Raw genomic sequence first — 20,611 nt, forward strand, 5'->3', positions numbered from 1 at the left:
TTCTTTTTTTTTTTTGAGACGGAGATTCACTCTTGTTGCCCAGGCTTCAGTGCAATGGCACGATCTTGGCTCCCTGCAAACTCCGCCTCCCAGGTTCAACTGATTCTCCTGCCTCAGCCTCCCAAGTAGCTGGGATTACAAGTGGCTGCCACCACGCCCAGCTATTTTTGTATTTTTAGTAGAGATGGGGTTTCACCATGTTGGCCAGGCTGGTCTCAAACTACTGACCTCAGATGATCCATCTACCTCAGCCTTCCAAAGTCCTGGGATTACAGGCATGAGTCACCACACCTGGCCTGCTTTTCTAAAATTCAAAAAGCAATGTTGAATTCTGACAGCATCTGGCCTCAAAGGGATTGTAACATCAGGAAAAACAAACCCTTTGGTCTTGCCCTAAAACCAGCCTCTTGGAAGTTTCCAGGACTGACCAGAGCTTGGGAGTTGAAGTCTTTCTGGCCCTAAGACTCTTCACCCTCCTCTTCAGCCTTCATCTCTCCGCTGAGGGGCTTGGGTGTGGAAGAGGCCACCCTGTCCCCCAGCTCATGTCTGCTGCTACCAGCATGCCATGAGGCGGTGGGCGTGGCTGATTTCTGGAGTCCAATGGGGATAAGTCTCTGCTCTCTGCTTTGTGTCCAGTTCCCATCGTGACAGAAGCCAGGCCATGGCTCCCAGTTGGCCAGGCCTAGGTGAAGTAGTATGTGCCCCAGAGAGCCCCATGGAGGCAGAAGATGAAGGAGTGAATGGGACAGGGCACAGAGGGAGATTCCAGGGGAAAGGAAGGGCCAGTGAAAAGGAGAGGGCACTGCCCACCAAGACATTCACTGCAGACCAGGGAGCAACGCTAGGGACTGTGGGACTCAGCCAACAGCAGGGCCCTGAGGTCTCTACTGAAGGAAACTACAAGTGAACTGAAGACCTGAGCACCTGAAAAATTGGCTAAGGAGCCAAGAGTTTGAGACGCACAGGGCAAGAGATACCCAGGACATGTGCCAAGTGCAGGGCCTGGGCCACAGGGTAGGGCTTAGAGGGACAGAGCTGCCCTAAGGGGGCAGGCCTCCAACTGGGGTTCCACTGCCAGCATAAGGCAGAGATGAAGAGGTTGGCTTGGATTCTGACAGTTTCTCCCCAACACGCACACCTATAAATGAGGATAACTGACCAGGTATGATGCCTTGTGCCTGTCATCTCAGCTACTCAGAAGGCAGAGGCGGGAGGACCACTTGAGGCCAGGAGTTCAAGACCAGCCTGGGCAACATAGTGAGATCTCATCTCTTAAAAAAAAAATAATAATAATAATTAGCCAGGCATGGTGGTGTGCAACAGTATTCCCAGCTACTCAGGAGGCTGAGGTGGGAAGATAGCTTGAGCCCAGGAGTTCAGGGCTGCAATGAGCTATGATCATGCCATTGTACTCCAGTCTGGGTGACAGAGCAAGAACCCATCTCTCTAAAAATTTTTTTTTTAAAAGTGAAATTTTAAAATAAATGAGAATTATATCAGCACCTACCTCCTGGGTTGCTACAATGTGAGGCTGAAGTAATACACATAAAGTGCTGAGCACAGAAAAGGCTGGGTTTGTGCTGAATTGTACAGTGGCTAGGATACGGGCACAGAGAAGGAACAGATGTTACCACCAAAGACTCCTCTTAACTTGGGACGCTGTACAGCAGACCACTAGATTTCTTAGAATCCTTATACAGAGATAGCATTTTAATACTTACATATACATTTATTTAACCCTTACAACAAGCCTAGGAGATCAAGATTAGCCCATTTTACAGATGAGAAAACTGGGGTCAGAATGGTTATCTGACTTGCCCTGGGTCAGTCAGTAAGCGGTAGATGGAGATTTGAACTCTGATCTATGTGACCCCAAGCCCAGTGCCCCTTACACTATAAGAGGGCCTTGGGCCATGTCCCATCCTGCTCATGCTGATGCCAGCGTGGGAGTCACCCTCACAGCACTTGGCCCACCTCCTCTTGAGCCCAACTTCCTCCTGAGCACATAATCCCAAAGGCACCAGGCCTTTTCTTCCTTAGGAGATTCCAGCCTAGGAGTCTGCCAGCCCCGCTTCCCTCCTCTCCTCCTTCCCATTCTCAGTCACAGAAAGTCCACCATCATCCACTGAAGAGGCTAGGCTGACTCTCAGCCCAACTCTGGAGCCCAGCTCCTCAGGGGTTACAGCTCAGCCAGGGACAAGCTGGCCTAAATTCCTTCCCAAAACACAATGATTCTTATCAGCGATGTTTGGCTTTCAATCTACCACCCCCAAAGCAGTAAAATTTCTTTTACCCTTTCTTCCCTCCAACTGTGTTTTTCTCAGGCCCCAATTCAATTTCTAAAAATGTGGGGGTTTAAAAAATAAAAATAATACCATCCAAATACACAGAGTGCATAGGAAGAATTTCTTTTTTAAAATTTTCAATGCCTGCACACTGAAAACTAGAAAACACTGCTGAGAGAAATTACAAAAGCTCTAAATAGAAAGATATGGCCTATGTGCGAATCAGCAGACTCAATATTGTCAGAGCGTCAATCTTCCATAAATGGTTGCATAGATTCAGTGCAATCCCAGTCAAAATCCCAGGAGGCTTTCATGTGGATATTGACAAGATACTACTAAAATTTATGCTGAAACACAATGATCCTGAATAGCCAATGCAATTTTGAAAAAATAGTGCACGGTTAGAGAACTTATAGTAAGTAGTTTCAAGACTTATATAAAGCTATAGTAATCTAGGAATACAAAAGACTTATTGGGGAAAAACATTTTTTTAAATTACAGTAATCAAGGCTGTATAGTATTGGCATAAGGATAGGCATATAGATTAATGAAACAGAATAGAGTGTCCAGAAATAGGCCCACAGATATTGAATCAATTGATGAGCAACAAAGATGACAGTGGAGAAAATATCATCATTTCAACAAATGGCACTGAAACACATGGACACTCATATGCAAAATAATAAGCTTGCCCCTTACTCCATGCTGTACACACTAGTTAACCCAAACTGAACCATAGACTCAAGCGTAAAAGCTAAAATTGGCTGGGTGTGGTGGCTCATGCCTGTAATCCTAGCAATTTGGGAGGCCGAGGCAGGTGGATCACCTGAGGTCAGGAGTTCAAGACGAGCCTGGGCAACATGGTGAAACCCCATCTCTACTAAAAATACAAAATTAGCCAGGCACGGTAGCGGGTGTCTGTACTGCCAGTTACTCAGGAGGCTGAGGCAGGAGAATCACTTGAACCCAGGAGGTGGAGGTTGCAGTGAGCCAAGATCATGCCACTGCACTCCAGCCTGAGTAACAAGAGTGAAATTCTGTCTCAAAAAAAAAAAAAAAAAAGAAAGAAAGAAAGAAAGCTAACATTATGAAGCTTCTAGAAAACAGGGCCGGGCGCTGTGGCTCATGCCTATAATCCCAGCAGTTTGAGAGGCTGAGGCAGGAGAACTGCTTGAGCCTGGGAGTTTGAGACCCGCCTGAGCAACATAGCAAAACCCCATCTCTACAAAACATAAAAAATTAGCTGGGCATGATGGCGCATGCCTATAGCCCCAGCTACTCAGGAGGCTGAGGCAGGAGGATCACTTGAGTCCAGAAGGTCGAGGCTGTAGTGAGCTGTGATTGTGTAACACATTTAGTTTCCTTATGGGAACTATTTACACCCATCCTCCATGGCTCTGGAGGAACGGCTCTGAGGATCAGGTGAGAGAAGGGGCTGTATGAGAAAGTGATTTGTAAACTGCAATACTCGTTATTATGTTTTTATCACTATCAACAGAATTAGGCTCCAGGCTCACTCAAAAGCAGCAGAAGCAACTCTAGCCTGGAGGACGGAAATTCTCAAAAAAAAAAAAAAAAAAAAAAAAGGAGAAAAGGAGAAAAGAGTCTTGCCCTGTTGCCCAGGCTGGAATGCAGTGGCACAATCTTTGCAACTTTTGGGCAGGCAGAGATTTCTTGGGCAGGACACCAACAAAGCACAAACCATACCAGAAAAGGTTGATACACTGGACTTCATCAAAATTAAAAACATCTGCTCTTCATAAGACACCAATAAGAAAATGAAACGGCAAGTCACAGGCAGGAATAAAATATTACCAATACTTGTGACAAAGACTTGTATCCAAAATATATAAAGAACTCTTAGGCCAAGTGGCCCACGCCTGTAATCCCAGCACTTTGGGAGGCCGAGGCGGGCGGATCACCTGAGGTCAGGAGTTCAAGACCAGTCAGGCCAACATGATGAAACCTTATCTCTACTAAAAATACAAAAATTAGCCGAGCATGGGGGCGCACGCCTGTAGTCCCAGCTACTTGGGAGGCTGAGCCATGAGAATTGCTTGAACCCAGGAGGTGGAGGTTGCAGTTAGCCGAGATGGTGCCATTGCACTCCAGCCTGGGATACAAAGTGAGACTCTGTCTCAAACAACAGCAACAACAACAGCAACAAAATATATAAAGAACTCTTACGATTCAATAAGAAGACAAATAACCCAATGAAATGATATTCAAATGACCAATATACACATGGAAAAATGTTCAACATACCATTCATCAATGGGGAAACACAAATTAAAACCACAATGACATACTACTACATACTTAGGAAAATAGCCACAAGTTAAAACTGACGATAGCTGACCATAGAATATGGAGCAACTGGAACTCTCATACATTACTGTGTAAAATGGTAAAACCACTCTGAAAAATGCCAATTCTATAAGTTATGCATATATCAACCATATGACCCAACAATCCACTCCTAGACAGTTATCCAAGAGAAATGAAAACATGCACCCACAAAAAGAGGTATACATGGATGTTTATACCAGGTTTATTTGAAATAGTCCAAAACTGCAAATAACACAAATATCTTTTTTTTTTTTTTTTTTTTTGAGACAGAGTCTTGCTCTGTTGCCCAGGCTGGAGTGCAGTGGCACACTCTTGGCTCACTGCAACCTCTGCCTCCTGGGTTCAAGTGATTCTTCTGCCTCAGCCTCCTGAGTAGCTGGAATTAGAGGCATGCACCACCACCACCACCACACCCAACTGATTCTTGTATTTTTAGTAGAGACAGGTTTTCATCATGTTGGCCAGACTGGTCTCGAACTCCTGACCTCAAGTGATCTGCCCGCCTCGGCCTCCCAAAGTGCTGAGATTGCAGGCATCAGCCACCATGCCCGGCCAAAATAATCCAAATATCTATCAAGTGGGGAATGGATAAACAATTTGTGGTATAGACGTACGAAGGAATACTCAGCCATAAAAAGGAATCAGCTATTGCTATATTCAATGACATGGATGAATCTCAAAAGCTTTATGCTGAGCAGAATAATCCAAGCATAAGAGGCTATATACTGCATGATTTCTTGATATAAACTTCTAGAACAGGCAAAACTAACATATAGTGACTGAAAGCAGAGAATTGGAGTAGCTGTGGGCTGGTGGGAGAGGGTTGATTGCAAAGATGAACAAGGGATCCTTTGGGATGGTGGAAATGTTCCATGTAGTCATTGGAATCACCACAAATGTGTTATACATGTGTATAATTTGTTAAAACCCAAACTATGCACTTTAAAATGCATGCATTGGCTGGCCGTGGTGGTGCACGCCCATAATTCTAGCACTTTGGGAGGCTGAGGCAGGTGGATCACCTGAGGTCAGGAGTTTGAGACCTGCTTGGCCAACATGGTGAAACTGTGTCTTCACTAAAAATACAAAAATTAGCTGGGCATGGTGGTGCACACTTGTCATCCCAGCTACTTGAGAGGCTGAGGCAGGAGAATCGCTTAAACTGGGAGGCGGAGGCTGCAGTGAGCTGAGATTGCACCACTGCATTGCATCCTGGTAAACATAGTGAGACTCCATCTCAAAAAAAAAAAAGAAAGAAAAGAAAAAACATGCATTTCATTGTATATAACAACGATTTGGGGGAAAAATAAAGATTATGTTGGCCGGGCGCGGTGTCTCAAGCCTGTAATCCCAGCACTTTGGCAGGCCGAGACGGGCGGATCATGAGGTCAGGAGATCGAGACCATCCTGGCTAAAACGGTGAAACCCCGTCTCTACTAAAAAAAAACCAAAAAACTAGCCGGGCGAGGTGGCGGACGCCTGTAGTCCCAGCTACTCTGGAGGCTGAGGCAGGAGAATGGCGTAAACCCAGGAGGCGGAGCTTGCAGTGAGCTGAGATATGGCCACTGCACTCCAGCCTGGGCGACAGAGCGAGACTCTGTCTCAAAAAAAAAAAAAAAAAAGATTATGTTTTGTTTCTCTAATGGAATTATAGTAATGACACTTCCACCACCTGGGATGGTGTTTAGAACCTCAGCAACCAGAGAGTGAGCCTGGACTGAGCACTTAGCACGTATGTGCCAGGCACCCCATCCAGCCCTTTCATTCATTGTTTCAATTAAGCCTCAAGCTCACCTCTCAGACTGGTATTCTCCTAACCCAAAGCTCAGCAAGGTTAAGACATTTGTCCAAAGTCACACAGTTAGCAACAGGCAAAGCTGGGGTTCACTATCTTGTGCTTTCATAAACTTCTCTGTACTGTCCCTAGAGAGGAAAGAAACTCAACCAGTGCAGAGGTCACACACTGAAGAAACATCACCAAAGTTAACTATGATTTTAAAAGTTGCATCCACAGAAACTATTTCTAGTTACGAAGCCATTGGGATGACTTAAAGACTGGATTGGGGGCCAGGCATGGTGGCTCACACCTATAAGCCCAGCACTTTGGGAGGCTGAGGTGTGTGGATCACTTGAGCGACCAACATGGCAATCAACATGGTCTCTATTAAAAATACAAAAATTAACCAGGCATGGTGGCACGCGCCTGTAATCTCACCTACTCGGGAAGCTGAGGCGGGAGAATCCCTTGAACTTGGGAGGTGGAGGTTGCAATGAGCCAAGATCGTGCCATTGCACTCCAGCCTGGGTGACAGAGCAAGACTCCGTCTCTAAATAAATAAATAAATAAATAAATAGACTGGATTGGGTAACTGGGCCTGTCTTGTGCCCAGCTCATCACATAATGCAGTGCATTTTCATTTATACAACATCACAGAAGTTAACATTTGTGGAATTCCTAGGCATTCAAAGCCAAAATAAAAACTCTTCGGCAATCCTGGACTTCCAGAGCCAGGACCAGCCCTGTTAGCGTTAGGGAACCTTAGCACCTCCAGGTGCTACTAACCTTGGAGATGAGTGATTTGATGAGGGACAACACAGAGAGTGTCCTAGAGCCAGGACTAGCTCAGCCCCTGACCTCTGGTCCGCCTCCTGTCCCACTGCCACCATGCTGTTCTGTGAGCCAAACTGACAGCCTAGCAGGGATCAGTGCATCCCGTCTCACTACTGAGGACAGAAAAGAATGCGTGGCCTTACCCATCTCACTACAGCCAAGAGGGTCTAAAAGAGTCAATTAAGCAGGGAAGGGAGGCTTCCCTCCACCCTCACCCTCTGTAGCCTCTCTGCAGCCACTGCTGCCCTGGAGGAATCATACTGTCTCAGCACTGGAGGCTGTTCCCTGTAGGTTGAAGGGCCCAGACTGGAAGCAGGACAAGGTTTCTATTCATCCTCCCCCACCAATTCGCTGTGTGACATTGGGTTACTCACTGAACCCTTCTGACCTTCAGATTCCTAGTGGGAACTATTTACACCCATCCGACATGGCTCTGGAGGAAGGGCTCTGAGGAACAGATGAGAGAGGTGGCTGTATGAGAAAGTGATTTGGGCTGGGCATGGTAGCTCATGCCTGTAATCCCAGCACTTTGGGAGGCCCAGGCAAGTGGATCACCTGAGGCCAGGAGTTCGAGACCAGCTTGCCCAACATGGTGAAACCCCGTCTCTGCTAAAAATACAAAAGTTAGCGGGGTGTGGTTGGGGGCACCAGTAATCCCAGCTCTCAGAAGGCTGAGGCAGGAGAACTGCTTGAGCCCAGGAGGTGGCAGTTGCAGTGAGCCGAGATCATGACACTGCACTCCAGCCTGGGTGACATACCGAGACTCCGTCTCAAATAAAGAAAAAAAGTGATTTGGAAACTGCAATGCTAGTTATGTTGTTTTGGTTTTGTTTTGTTTTGTTTTTAATCACCATTAACAGAATTAGGCTCTAGGCTCACTCAAAAGCAGCAGAACCAACAGCTAGCTCACTGTGGTTTGGGGTTGGGGGGTTGCCTCACCTGAAAAATTGGGATAATAATACATGCTGCTTGAAGCAGTGAGTTTTGGACCAGAGATCCTTCTGGGGTCACTTCCAACTCTGAAGTCTATGATTCTATGATTTCAAAGAGCCCAAGAAGATTGGCCTCACCTGCCTTCCTGATGTTTGCATATTCTCTTATCAGGATGCCAAAGCACTTCGTGTTATAATCAAACGCAAATGACTGCAGAGGAACAAGCACTTTGCCTCACTTTCCCACTACAGTGTAGATGACTGATACCAGATTCCTCCCAGAGAGGAAATGCAGATGGGAAGCTGGGAAACCTGGTCTGAGTCACCAGAGGGTTTCTTCACTGAGCGCTCAGGCTGAATCCTGTCTGTTCCCTGAGACCAAACACTTAACATCACGAGGCCCCAGTTTTAGCTGATTCTCTGAGCATCTGTCCTGCTCCCAAGATTGGGGTGGTGGCGGCTTTTGTGTCCTTTGTCAGCTCTTTCCAGCTGGGCTCCTGACCTGGAAGAGGTGGCTCCGATACTCACTCCTCCCAGCTCTAACCCAGGCCTATTTGACCATCTCACCTGTCATTTTCAAGGCTGCTCCATCCATGTTCAGTTACCTCAAATTCTAACCGCATGCACTGCTGAGAACACCTTTTCCTTCCAATACAGCAGCTAGGGTGGTCCTCCTGGAACCCCTCTCCTCTCATCCCACCTGACTCTTGCCCCATTTCCAACCATAAAAACCAAGTAAACAAATGAATTGTGGAAATGAGCCAATGTGTAAGAGAATATAGGTACCATTTTTCCCATCCCTTTTCATTCCAGCTCAGAAAACTGTTAGGGCCAGGACATCAAGATTCTATACCTGGTGTCCTTAATGAAAACAAACTATCCAAGCCCGGTGGCTCATACCTGTAATCCCAGCACATTGGGAAGCTGAGTTCGGTAGATTGAGGTCAGGAGTTCGAGACAAGCCTGGCCAACATGGTGAAACCCCGTCTCTACTAAAAATACAAAAAATTAGCTGGGCATGGTGGCACACACCTATAGTCCCAGCTACTCAGGAGGCTGAGGCAGAAGAATCGCTTGAACCCAGGAGACGGAGGTTGCAGTGAACCGAGATCGCATCACTGCACTCCAGCCTGGGTGACAGAGGGAGACTTTGTCTAAAAAAAAATAATAAAAAATAAATAAAATAAAATAAAATAAAAGTCATTAGTTGAGCATTAGTTGAGCATTAGTTGAGCACTTACTGCGTGCTAGACACTGTCCTAAGTGTTTTACACATACTAGGTCAATCCTCTATAAAATAGGCAGTATAATCTTCATTTTACAGATTGAGAGACTGAGAGACAGAGAAGTTAAGTGACTTGGCCAAGAGCACACACCTAGCAAGTGGCAAGACTGACCCCAGAGTCTGTGCCCTAGTGATGACATCCTGCCTGCCGAGGCAACAACCATTCCTTCAAGCCTGAAATATTTGGGCAACAAACATGTTGTGTACTGCTCTTGGGATGGATCGCAAAAGGATCAGTCATGTCAAGTTCAGCCTCTTCTTTGTACAAAAGTAGAAAGTGAGGCCCAAAGACTGAGTGGTCTTCCCATGTCATTAGCAAGCTGAGCCCAGAGCTAGGGTCTGGGATGATACCCTCCTCCACAGCCCAGACATGTTTTCACCAGGGGTCATGACCTGGAAATTAGCCCACAGCCCTTACTCCAACCTGTGCAGAACTTCTCAGACCTTTACACACCTCTCTCCGGCTACTTCTTCAAAGCAGCCTCTAGCAGGTTACTTGCTTGGTATTTTCTTGCCTTTGCTGTATATACCCAGACTGCAAGCCTCCAATTGATTCGGGGTGAAGATTTTAAAAGGAGGCAAGGCTTAAAGTAACAGGCTGTACATATTGGAGTTGGATTTGGGTGGAGGGTGGGAAGGTGCCTTCTTACCCATGATACCCACCCCCATCCTTCACCAAATCCCTGCAATTCAGGGTCAGAGAAGAAGGGACTTGGAAACAATTGCCCTATAACTTTTGATCCAAACATTCCCCTCATAGTTCCTGTCCCTCTCTCTCCCCAGTGTCACCTACCCCACTGTCTCCCCAGGTGTCACCCACCCCACTGTCTCCCCAGGTGTCACCCACCCCACTGTCTCCCCAGGTGTCACCCCCCACTGTGATCCTCCTTTTCCAACCATGTACACACACACATACAGACACACACACACACACACACACACACACACACACACACACACACACACACACACACACAGGGCCCTCTCACTCTTTCCGGTGTTCTCCTGAGAAATCACCCCATGCCAGGTCTGAGATGTGGTCGGGTTTCCCCAGCGCACGGTTCCTTCCTGCGTCTCCAGCTGGCGCTCTCACGGTCCGAGGCTTCCCCCATTCCCCCTGCACGCGCACGATCCTCTGCCCCGAGACCGGGAACAGCCCGCCCCACCCATCCACCCAGCCCTCTCGGTCTCCGCTCCGCAGGGCGAAGGCGGAGGGTGGGGAAGGAGTCCGAGGCAAGGACGGCTCGACGGAGGCCAGGATGGCGGCAGACGGGGCACCCGCGTGAGGATCCCGAGAGGGCATCAGAGAGGGGGACTGACGCCTGAACGGGCGGAGCCAAGACAGACGGGGCAAGGGTCCGAGGCGTGCGCAGAGTCCAAGACCCGGCGGGATGAGAAGAGCGGCGGCGGAGGGGACCAGAGACTCGGACACTGAACAGGGCGATGGATTCGGAGTCGGGGAAGCAGGAGACCGAGCTCAGGGCGCGAACTCCGACTGCGAAGTGGGCTGGGTCGCGCCAGGCTAGGGTCTGAGTTCGAGACCTCGGCGGGGCCAAGGACAGCGGGAGGGAAAATTTGGCCCAGCTGTAGTGGAGGAGGGAGAGGCGGGCGGGCCGGGGAGCGGGCGGGGGGCGCGGCGGGCACTGACCCGAAGTAGGAGGCGGCGGCGGCGGGCAGCGCCAGCAGGCAGAGCCCGGCCAGGGCCAGCGCTGGCGGGGGGCGCATGGTGCCGGCGGCGCGGCGCCCTCTAGCATCTCCTCGCGCCGCTCAAGCTCGCAGCGCCGCCACCAGCCGCCCGCGGGACTTTAAACCAGGTGGGGCGGGGCAGGCGGCGCTGGGGGAGGGAGGAGATTGGGAGGTGCCCCAACCCCGGGCGGCGAGCCCCCCGCCCCATTGGCCCCGCCGCCCTAGCTCCGCCCCCTCGCGGGTGCGGCCACCACCCCGAGCCCGCCCCCTCCCCGCCCCCATTGCCCCGCCCTCCGGCCCCAGGTGAGCGCTCACCTGGCGCCGCGCCCGCCCGAGGTCGCGGCGGCGGAACGTGAAGCCCCCAGGGCCTGGAGAGGCGGGGAGGAGGGTACGAGGCGGGGACGGAGGAGATTCTGCCTCTCCGGGGTGGGGCGGAGGCAAGCGCAATGGCTTCTCCGAGGTAGAGAAGGTGGAGGGGGAGGAGGAGGGACGCATTTGGAGTCGGTGGAAAACCCGGGTCATGTCCGCCCTCCTGCCCAGCGAGTATGGGTCTCTTCGCCGCAGCCCCCAGACTCAGGGCAGGGCCGGGTCCTGACGCAGAACCGCTCTCTGGAAGCGGGGGAAATGCATGTCCAATGGCTCGGAGGACCCTGTTGCCAGGCAGAGTCTTGGTTAGAGGGGAGAGAGGAAAGGGCGCCCTGTTTTTAAACGGGAGAGTGACTGTCACTGGCGAGGTGCACAGCGTGGGCCTCCGTGGGCTTTTGACAAAATGCTGCTGATATTCCCCAGCGCAGAAATCCAGAGTGGACAGTGGAGCAGACAGAGCCCTGAGGGAGGAGGGACCCACTTTCCAAGGTGTGTAGATGCCAGAATCTCTGGTAGATAGGGTGGGACCTTCAAGTGTTGGGCCCCAAAGTTCTGTTTTGCTTATTGTTTTTTAAAGTTTAACCCCAATTTCTGCAGCGAAGGTGCAGAGATCAAAGCAGTGGGTGGTACCTGTCTAGAAAGCAGACATACAACCAATGACCCAAGTGAGAGTTAAAATGTTTTTGAGAGTCTCGAACACTAGGTTAAATCAAGCAAAACAAAATATATCTTGCAATGAATGTCAAGATCTGCATGTAAAGTTTCCAAAAAATTAGCCATGCATATGGAACATCAAGTGACAGCGACCTTGGCTTTTCAGTGGACACCAGCATGGTAGGGGGTTGGGAGAGGTGTTGGGAAGATGGTGGCTACTGTGTTAGGTGGCATTAACAGAGGAAGTCCCCCCCCCCCACCGCCCCTTTGAGCTTCTTTGAGCTCAGTTTCTCTGTCAAATGAGCACAGTGATTAGATGATCTGATGATTCCTAGCAGCTCTGCCAGCCCTATCAAATTCCATGGTTCTATTTATTGAGGCCACATGGCCCAGTGTAATGTGCAGAGACCTGGAGTCAAATCATGTGAGTTATGAGCCCCATATGAAATATGGATGATGAGAAATATCTAACAGGATTTTTCTGCAGGTAAGATGTTAAATGCCAGCCAGGCACCGTGGCTCACGCCTGCAATCCCAGCACTTTGGGAGGCCAAGGTGAGAGGATCACCTGAGTTCAGGAATTCGAGACCAGCCTGGCCAACATGGTGAAACCCTGTCTCTACTGAAAATACAAAGACATTAGCCAGGCGTGGTGGTGCATACCTGTAATCCCAGCTACTCGGGAGGCTGAGGCAAGAGAATCGCTTGAACCCGGGAGGAGGAGGTTGCAGTGAGCCGAAATCATGCCATTGCACTCAGGCCTGGGCAACAGAGCGGGACTCCATCTTAAATAAATAAATAAATAAATAAATGAAAAGATGTTAAACGCCTTGCAGGTGCCGGCACCTAATATCAGTGATTGTTATACCTGCAGGCAGGACCGGGGTGTGATGCTGTTTACAACTGGTTCTCGAGAAAGGTTGACGGTGGTCTGATTTGTATCATTTGTTGATCTCTGTGACTTAAATATTCTCATCATGGCTGACTTCATGCCACCAATGTGGCATCGTTTCTGATCACTGGAGTTAGGAAGAGATGTGCACAGCTAGCCCTGCAGGCCAGCTGGACCCAACTCCAGCGTATCACTGGTAAGACTTCGAACCATGGGCCGGGTACGGTGGCTCAAGCCTGTAATCTCAGCACTTTGGGAGGCTGAGGCGGGTGGATCACGAGGTCAGGAGATCAAGACCATCCTGGCTAACATGGTGAAACGCCGTCTCTACTAAAAATACAAAAAAATTAGCCAGGCGTGGTGGTGGGCACCTGTGGTCCCAGCTGCTCCGGAGGCTGAGGCAGGAGAATGGCGTGAACCTGGGAGGAAGAGCTTGCAGTTAGCCGAGATTGCGCCACTGCACTCCAGGCTGGGCCACAGAGCAAGACTCCATCTCAAAAAAACAAACAAACAAACGAACGAACAAACAAAAGACTTTGAACTATGATCACAGAAGCTAGAGCATGAGGGGCCTGAGCTGGACCAGTATGAGTCAGAGAGAAGGAACAGCCATGGACTGGGATGGCAGATAGACCCCACCAGGCCCCAGCCACACCCACTAGGCAGGTGAGGATGGAGTGGGTTCGACTCAGGCTGCCCAGCTGCTCTTCCTGTTCTCATGCCCCTAAGCACACACAAGCATGATTGTGCATGGAGAAGGCAGGGCACATTCTCCCAAAGTGACACTTTTTCACAATTTCATGAAAGTTACATGTTGATGTCTGATGGGTAAGCCTATGAATCAAAGAGACTGGAAGAAGCACCCAAGACTCAATGGAGACATCAGTGGTTGGAGAGTGAGGAATACGAGGAAAATATTTAGATGGATGCTCTTGAGTCCTTGCCAGCCAATGGCATGGCCCCATCCTTGGGCTCCCTTCTCCTGATGTTAGAACTGTACCAGGTTTCTGTCTGCTGGGGTGTCCATCCAGTTTGCCCACGGAGGCTTCAGAGTTCCGCTTCTGCCTTTTTGGCCAACAAGGCTGCACAGAACTGCCCAGATAATAGCTCCTTCTTGCTAATAATAATTCCACAACAGCTCCTGTGTACCAAGGGGGGTGTGTGTGTGTGTGTGTACGTGTGTACACACATGCACATGTACCCAGCCTGGCTTACGATCTCACTAAAGCCTCAAGCCCTCCGGGAAGCTGGGACAGTCATAACCCCATTGCACAGACAGAAAAAAACAGAGGCTGGGAGAGCCTACGTAGCAGGTGTAGGTGGGCCAGCTGTAGCGGAGGCAGGAATTGAGCCCAGCCCTAGCCCAGAGGTACTGTCAGTACTAACTGTGGCTCATGATTGGCCGTGGCTGGCTCAGAACTGCCCGGACACAGCCTGACTCACAAACACCTTTGCATTACACATCCTTACAAAGCATCGAGTACCTCCTAAGTGTCCATCCCCAAGGGGCTCATAGCCTGGAGGGGGAGATGGCAGTGAAAACAGATCATCCCTGCAATTGTGATATTACAGGATCCCTGAGGAAAGACATGAAGAGCAGCCCTTGGGACCTACAGCCTGTGCCATAAATGATTTGTTGCTCTGCCACCTTCCCTCTGCCTTGTGGGTTCCTGAAGGGCCGGCCTGAGTTTTACTTCTCTCTGTGTCTCCAGAGCCTGGCACAAGTCCCAGCACATAGTAGGTACTCAGTAAACAAGTGTTGTTTTCAGCTTATAACCCTGGTTTGTGGCCTTTTCATGGCTATAAAGATGTATCATACAAACACATGTGTGCTCATGGAGACAGTCCTTCCTAGGCTCAGACACAGGCTCCATGGGGCACACACACTACAGCCCAAGTCCAGGCATTTGGTGACACACAGACCCCCATTGCTCCCCTATGGATATCTACATTCCTGGGCAGCCCCACAGCTGGTCCTGGGTCCACACGTTCACACAGGTATGCAAGAGAAGCATTCTTAGATATCCACATGCAGCTACCTGTCTCCATTAACCAGCCCAAGGCAGCCAGCACTCAGGACTGGAGCCCTCTCCTCCTCTTGTGCACACACGCACATGCACACACACACCACACTTTGGAAATCACAAACATGATGAGGCTGAAAGCTTTCCTACGGCCACACCAAATCTAGCTCCAGGATGTCTGCAGACCTCTCCTTCCTCTTCCTGGCACCTGCTCTCGGGCCAGCCCACCCTGCCTGAAGCAAACCCTCAGGAACCATCTGTCTTTGGTTGGCTCCAGATCTCCTGTGCCTCCTAAGTGGAAATGCAGTTTTCCAGGCTGGCTCTCTCCTCTAATCCCCTCAAACTGCACTGGAAATGAACTCTGGAACCAACAGGAAGTGGAACAGATGATGCCCCAGCAGCTCCGAGGGAAGGTGCCCATGATGACCGGAGACACAGCTGCCCAGGAGGGCTGGTCCTGGGGAGCCCAGACAGGACTGGTGTGGGTGTGGGCTCACCGGTCCCTCTCCCTGTCCTTCACCATCCTCCCTGTGACCTGGCCTTCTTGCCATAGCCTTATGATAACTGGCTCTGTCCTGACCACTCCCATCAGTCCTAGCCCCACATATTTGAACTGTATTGCAATGCCTTTGCAACATTCCACTAGCATTGACTCTGGAGCAGTGCGAGGTAATGTGTGGGTCATGATTCTCCCCATCATACAGATGAGGACACTAAAGTCCAGAAAGATGAATGACTTCCTCAAGGTCATAGAACTCACTAGCTCTCGCTGGATGGGAGACTTGATTTTTCTGGAACACCAGACTGAAATAGGACTGAAGCTGAATGGGGAAAGTGGGCTTCAGAATCCCTTCCAGGGAACTCACAGCCATGCCTGAACATGACAGAAAAGGGGGCAGAGAAGGACACCAAAATGTTAACAGTGGCTGCCTTGGAGGTTGGGAGTGTGGGTAAGAAGCAGTTTTATCCTCCTTGCATTTTCCTAGTTTTCTATGACAAGCATGTTTGACATAATGAAAAAAATTACTGAAAGTCGGGAGGAGACAAATACATAACAATGAATCTCCAATGGTGGAACTTCAAGCATTTGCAGGAAAGGTATTTGGGAGGCACAGGGCAGTATTTCTGGACTGGAGTCCTCTGTGACCTTCACTCATCTGTCCTTCTGCAGGAAGCGCCCCTGTCCTATCTTGGGGCGCTCACTCCAGAGCTGGCAGAGCTCACCACTCCTCATGGCACTTCCAGTTTGAGGCCTTCTCACTTCCGTTCCTCCCTCCCTCCTTCTTCTTCCTCACAGAACACTTTGAATTGTCTTGTGGGGAGAGTGTGGGACTGACCTTCTCTTGCCCCTTGCCTGTCCAAGGCCATTCTCCAGCCCTTGATCCAGCAGCATCTTTGAGTTCCGTCAAGGCAGGCTGAATGCAGAGAAGCAGCCCTTTGGTGTCCGCCCACCCAGCCATGCTTCTGTGGCCAAGGGCAGCTGGCTTTCTGCTGGAACCCCACCTTGACTGACGACTCCTGCCTCTGCCCACTCACCACGTTGGTTCTACAACCTTTATTGGCACAACTGTACTTTGTTCCAGTGCCTATGTTGATATACACTGTCCTTGAGTTTGGGAGATTAGGATCCCTGCTATGTGTAGATTGTAGACACCTCAAGATCTGAGACCCTGTCCCCTGTTTCTTTTCTATCCCACACATCCTCCCATAGTGGTACTGAGTTTCAGCCCACAGTAAAAAGATTGTTAAATAACTGAATTAATGAATGAATAACTGAATGAATAAACATTGGACCCTGGAAGGTCTGACCTGACTTATCGATGGCTACAAACACTGCCCCAGATTTTATAATGTTCATGAGAGATAGGATGAGCCATCTGTACTGACATGGTTGAAACTAGCAGGAGTGCTTTGAGCAGTCCAGTTCTGTCTAGCAGTTATAGGTAAGTAGTGACTTGAAGGGGAAACCTCAATTTCAGATAACATGGTCGGGCGTGGTGGCTCATGCCTGTAATCCCAACACTTTGGGAGGCTAAAGTGGGTGGATCACCTGAGATCAGGATCACCTGAGATCACCCTGGCCAACATGGTAAAACCCCATCTCTACTAAAAATACAAAAATTAGCTGGGCATGGTGGCAGGCGCCTGTAATCCCAGCTACTCAGAAGACTGAGGCAGGAGAATCACTTGAACTCAGGAGGCGGAGTTTGCAGTGAGCGGACATCGCACCACTGCACTCCAGCCTGGGGGACAGAGCGAGACTTGACCTCAAAAAAAAAAAGGCCGGCACTGTGGCTCACGCCTGTAATCCCTGCACTTTGGGAGGCCAAGGTGGTTGGATCACGAGGTCAGGAGTTTGAGACCAGCCTGGCCAAGATGGTGAAACCCATCTCTACTAAAAATACAAAAATTAGCCAGGTGTGGTGGCGGGCACCTTGTAGTCCCAGCTACTCAGGAGGCTAAGGCAGGAAAATCGTTTGAACCCGGGAGGCAGAGATTGCAGTGAGCCAAGATCGCGCCACTGCACTCTAGCCAGGGTGACAGAGCAAGACTCTGTCTCAAAAAAAAAAAAAAAAAAAAAAAAAAAAATTCAGATAACTCACTACATTGTCCCCATAAGTGGACTCACCTGTCCCCACAGGTGACATATATGTCCAAGCTCTGCTTGGGCACTGGGCTCAGCATGAATATAATCCCCACCCCAGCCCTGGTTACCACTTTTAGGAGCATAGAACACAGTGAGCTGACCTGGAGACCAGGAGATGGCTGGGCAGGTGGCACGGAGCATCAGGCCATTCTGTCTTTAACCACTGTGAAGTCCCCTAAGGGCAAAGCACTAGCGAAAGACTCTACACTGGGGTGTTTTACAACAGAAAAGGGTTCCACACAGGGCACAGCTATGGATACTGCTCAAAAGAAGGAGGAAGGAGGCCAGGCACTGTGGCTTACACCTGTAATCCAAGCACTTTGGGAGGCCAAGGCAAGTGGATCATCTGAGGTCAGGAGTTCCAGACCAGACTGGTCAACATGGTGAAACCCCGTCTCCACTAAAAATACAAAAAATTAGCCAGGGGTGGTAGTGCATGCCTGTAGTCCCGGCTACTCAGGAGGCTGAGGCAGGAGAATCGCTTGCACCTGGGAGGCAGAGGTTGCAGTGAGCAGAGATCCCACTATTGCATTCTAGCCCTGGGGCAACAAGAGCAAAACTCCATCTCCAAAAAAAAAAAAAGAAAAGAAAAGAAAAGAAAAGAAAAGAAGAAAGGAAGGAAGGAAGGGAAGGAGGGAGGCAAGAAAACAACTTTCTTAGGGAAAAGAAGTTAAAAAAATAATGCCATAATTTACTATAAATAAAATCCTATAGATTTGGGTCTGCACAGAGGCATTCTCAACATTTTTTAGTTTGTTTTCATCTGGGTTAGTTCTTGCTCTCTAAAAGGAAGGATGAGAGGAAAGGGGTCCCATCTTGAAGTTCGTAGGTGCCTGGAGGAATGCAATTCCTTTGCAGTTAGTTTTAGGAGTCAGCCACCACCAGACCATTTCCTCCAGGTCATATTATCAGAACTGCAGGTACAAATAAGTTTGCAGGAAGTGCTCATTAACCATGTCCTGACTAGTAGACAGTTGGACCACAGCATGTTTTCCTGAACTCAGGGTAGGACTGCAGTGGCCCAGCCAGATGTTTTTCTTTAAACAAAAGAGAGACTCGAACCTTGGTTTATCTCTGGGAAGCAGTGAGCTGAGTGTTAACTTATTAAAAAAAAAAAAAAAAAAGGTGGCTAACTCCACCTCACTGCTTATTTTCCATTTTATATAAAGTATAAGGCTGGATACAGTGGCTTATGCTTATAATCCTAGCATTCTGGAAGACTGAGGCAGGAGGATTGCTTGAGGCCAGGAGTTCAAGACCAGCCTCGGCAACACAGTGAGACCCTGCTAATACAAAAAAGAAAAAAACGTTTGTCAGGCATTGTAGCACCTGCCTGTAGTCCCAGCTACCCTGGAGGCTGAGATGGGAGGATTGCTTGAGCATGGGAAGTTGAGACTGCAGTCAGCCATGACGCCACCACTGCACTCTAGCCTGTGCAACACAGCAAGAACCCTGTCTTAGAAAACATAATGATAAAGTATGAATATATAATATTCAATTTAACACACTTTGAATAAGCATCTGGTGCTAAACCCTGGAGTAAGAGATAATGAAGTCAGTTCTTGTCCTTGAGGAGCACACAGTTTGTTGGGAAAGACAAATAAATACAGAGAGCATTCTGACATTTCTATATAAGTGTGAACTAGTTATTGAGCACTTACATTGCACCAGGCATTGTTCTAAGTCCTATAAAACTGCTAACCCATTTAATCTTCACAACATTTTACAAATGAGGAAATGGGCACAGAGAAGTCAAGTAACTGGCCAGCTAGTAAGCTTAGAACTGGGATTAGAACCCAGGGAGCTGGTACCAAAGACACATATTTAATCACTGTGCGGCAGTAAAGAGAAGAAAGTACCAAATAAGGCAGGAACCCAGGAAAGAGGACAATCAATTCATTGTTCCAGGTAACAGGTAGCTAAGACAATAGCGACTGAGATGCAACAATGTTTGAGCTAGATTTTGCAGAGTGATTTTTTTTTTCAGTCCTTCTTTCTTCACTTTAACGGATGGAATAGTCCCTCCTAATTAGCCACACAAATGTTTGAAAAGGACCCAAGTTCTCCCACTGGCTGTCATTATAATTATATGGGTTCACCCAAGAAAGCATGCCTTTGCTATATTAAGGTCTACTTTGATGTGAGAGGAGGTTGAAAAAGTGTTGGGAGCTTAAGGATAGAGAATATTTTACCAGGTGCAGTGGCTCACCCCTGTAATCCCAGCACTTTGGGAGGCCAAGGTGGGCGCATCAAGAAGTCAGGAGATCGAGACCATCCTGGCTAACATGGGGAAACCCTGTCTCTGCTAAAAATACAAAAAAATCAGCCGGGCATGGTGGTGAGCGCCTGTAGTCCCAGCAACTCGGGAGGCTGAGGTGGGAGAATGGTGTGAACCAGGGAGGGGGAGCTTGCAGTGAGCCGAGATCACGCCACTGCACTCCAGCCTGGGTGACAGAGTGAGACTCTCTCTCCAAAAAAAAAAAAAGAATAGGGAACGTTTTTTAAGCTAGCTAAGCCTTTCCAATCTGCTATTGATTCTGAAATATCATTTTCATCCCCCCCAGCTCCAATATTAATATCTACCCTAGTTTCTTCCTCTCTGATCTTGTCACCCAGGATGTGCCCATCTTCTTCCTCATGAGGGGCCTTCAGTGTCTAATGTGGCCTGGTTGCAATACCACATGTCTCCAATAGGAGTCACTGGCAACAACAGGATCATTTACCTGAGGTTGCATGAAGAGAACTCTGGGTCCTAACTTAAAATCTTGTCTCTGGCTTCCTCTGCGACCTCGGTTTCCTCATCCATAAAATGGATACAAACTGTCTGTCTTCATCACAGAACAGTGGTGAGAAATGTGAAGATGAATGTGGACACTTCTG

General features: G+C 49.0%; 2 protein-coding genes across 2 annotated transcripts in view; both read right to left on the minus strand.

Annotated features, from left to right (window-relative positions):
• Window positions 1-11,242, minus strand: part of WNT9B (Wnt family member 9B) — a 36,932-nt gene extending 25,690 nt beyond the window's left edge. The window contains exon 1 of the mRNA XM_050763729.1: window positions 11,111-11,242. Coding sequence (XP_050619686.1) covers window positions 11,111-11,187 — 77 coding nt within the window. The 5' untranslated portion in view covers window positions 11,188-11,242. The remainder of the gene's footprint in view (window positions 1-11,110) is intronic.
• Window positions 1-20,611, minus strand: part of GOSR2 (golgi SNAP receptor complex member 2) — a 151,348-nt gene that overhangs the window by 79,470 nt on the left and 51,267 nt on the right. The window lies entirely within an intron of this gene.

Source organism: Macaca thibetana, chromosome 16, assembly GCF_024542745.1.
Source record: "Macaca thibetana thibetana isolate TM-01 chromosome 16, ASM2454274v1, whole genome shotgun sequence".
Lineage (NCBI taxonomy): Eukaryota > Metazoa > Chordata > Mammalia > Primates > Cercopithecidae > Macaca > Macaca thibetana.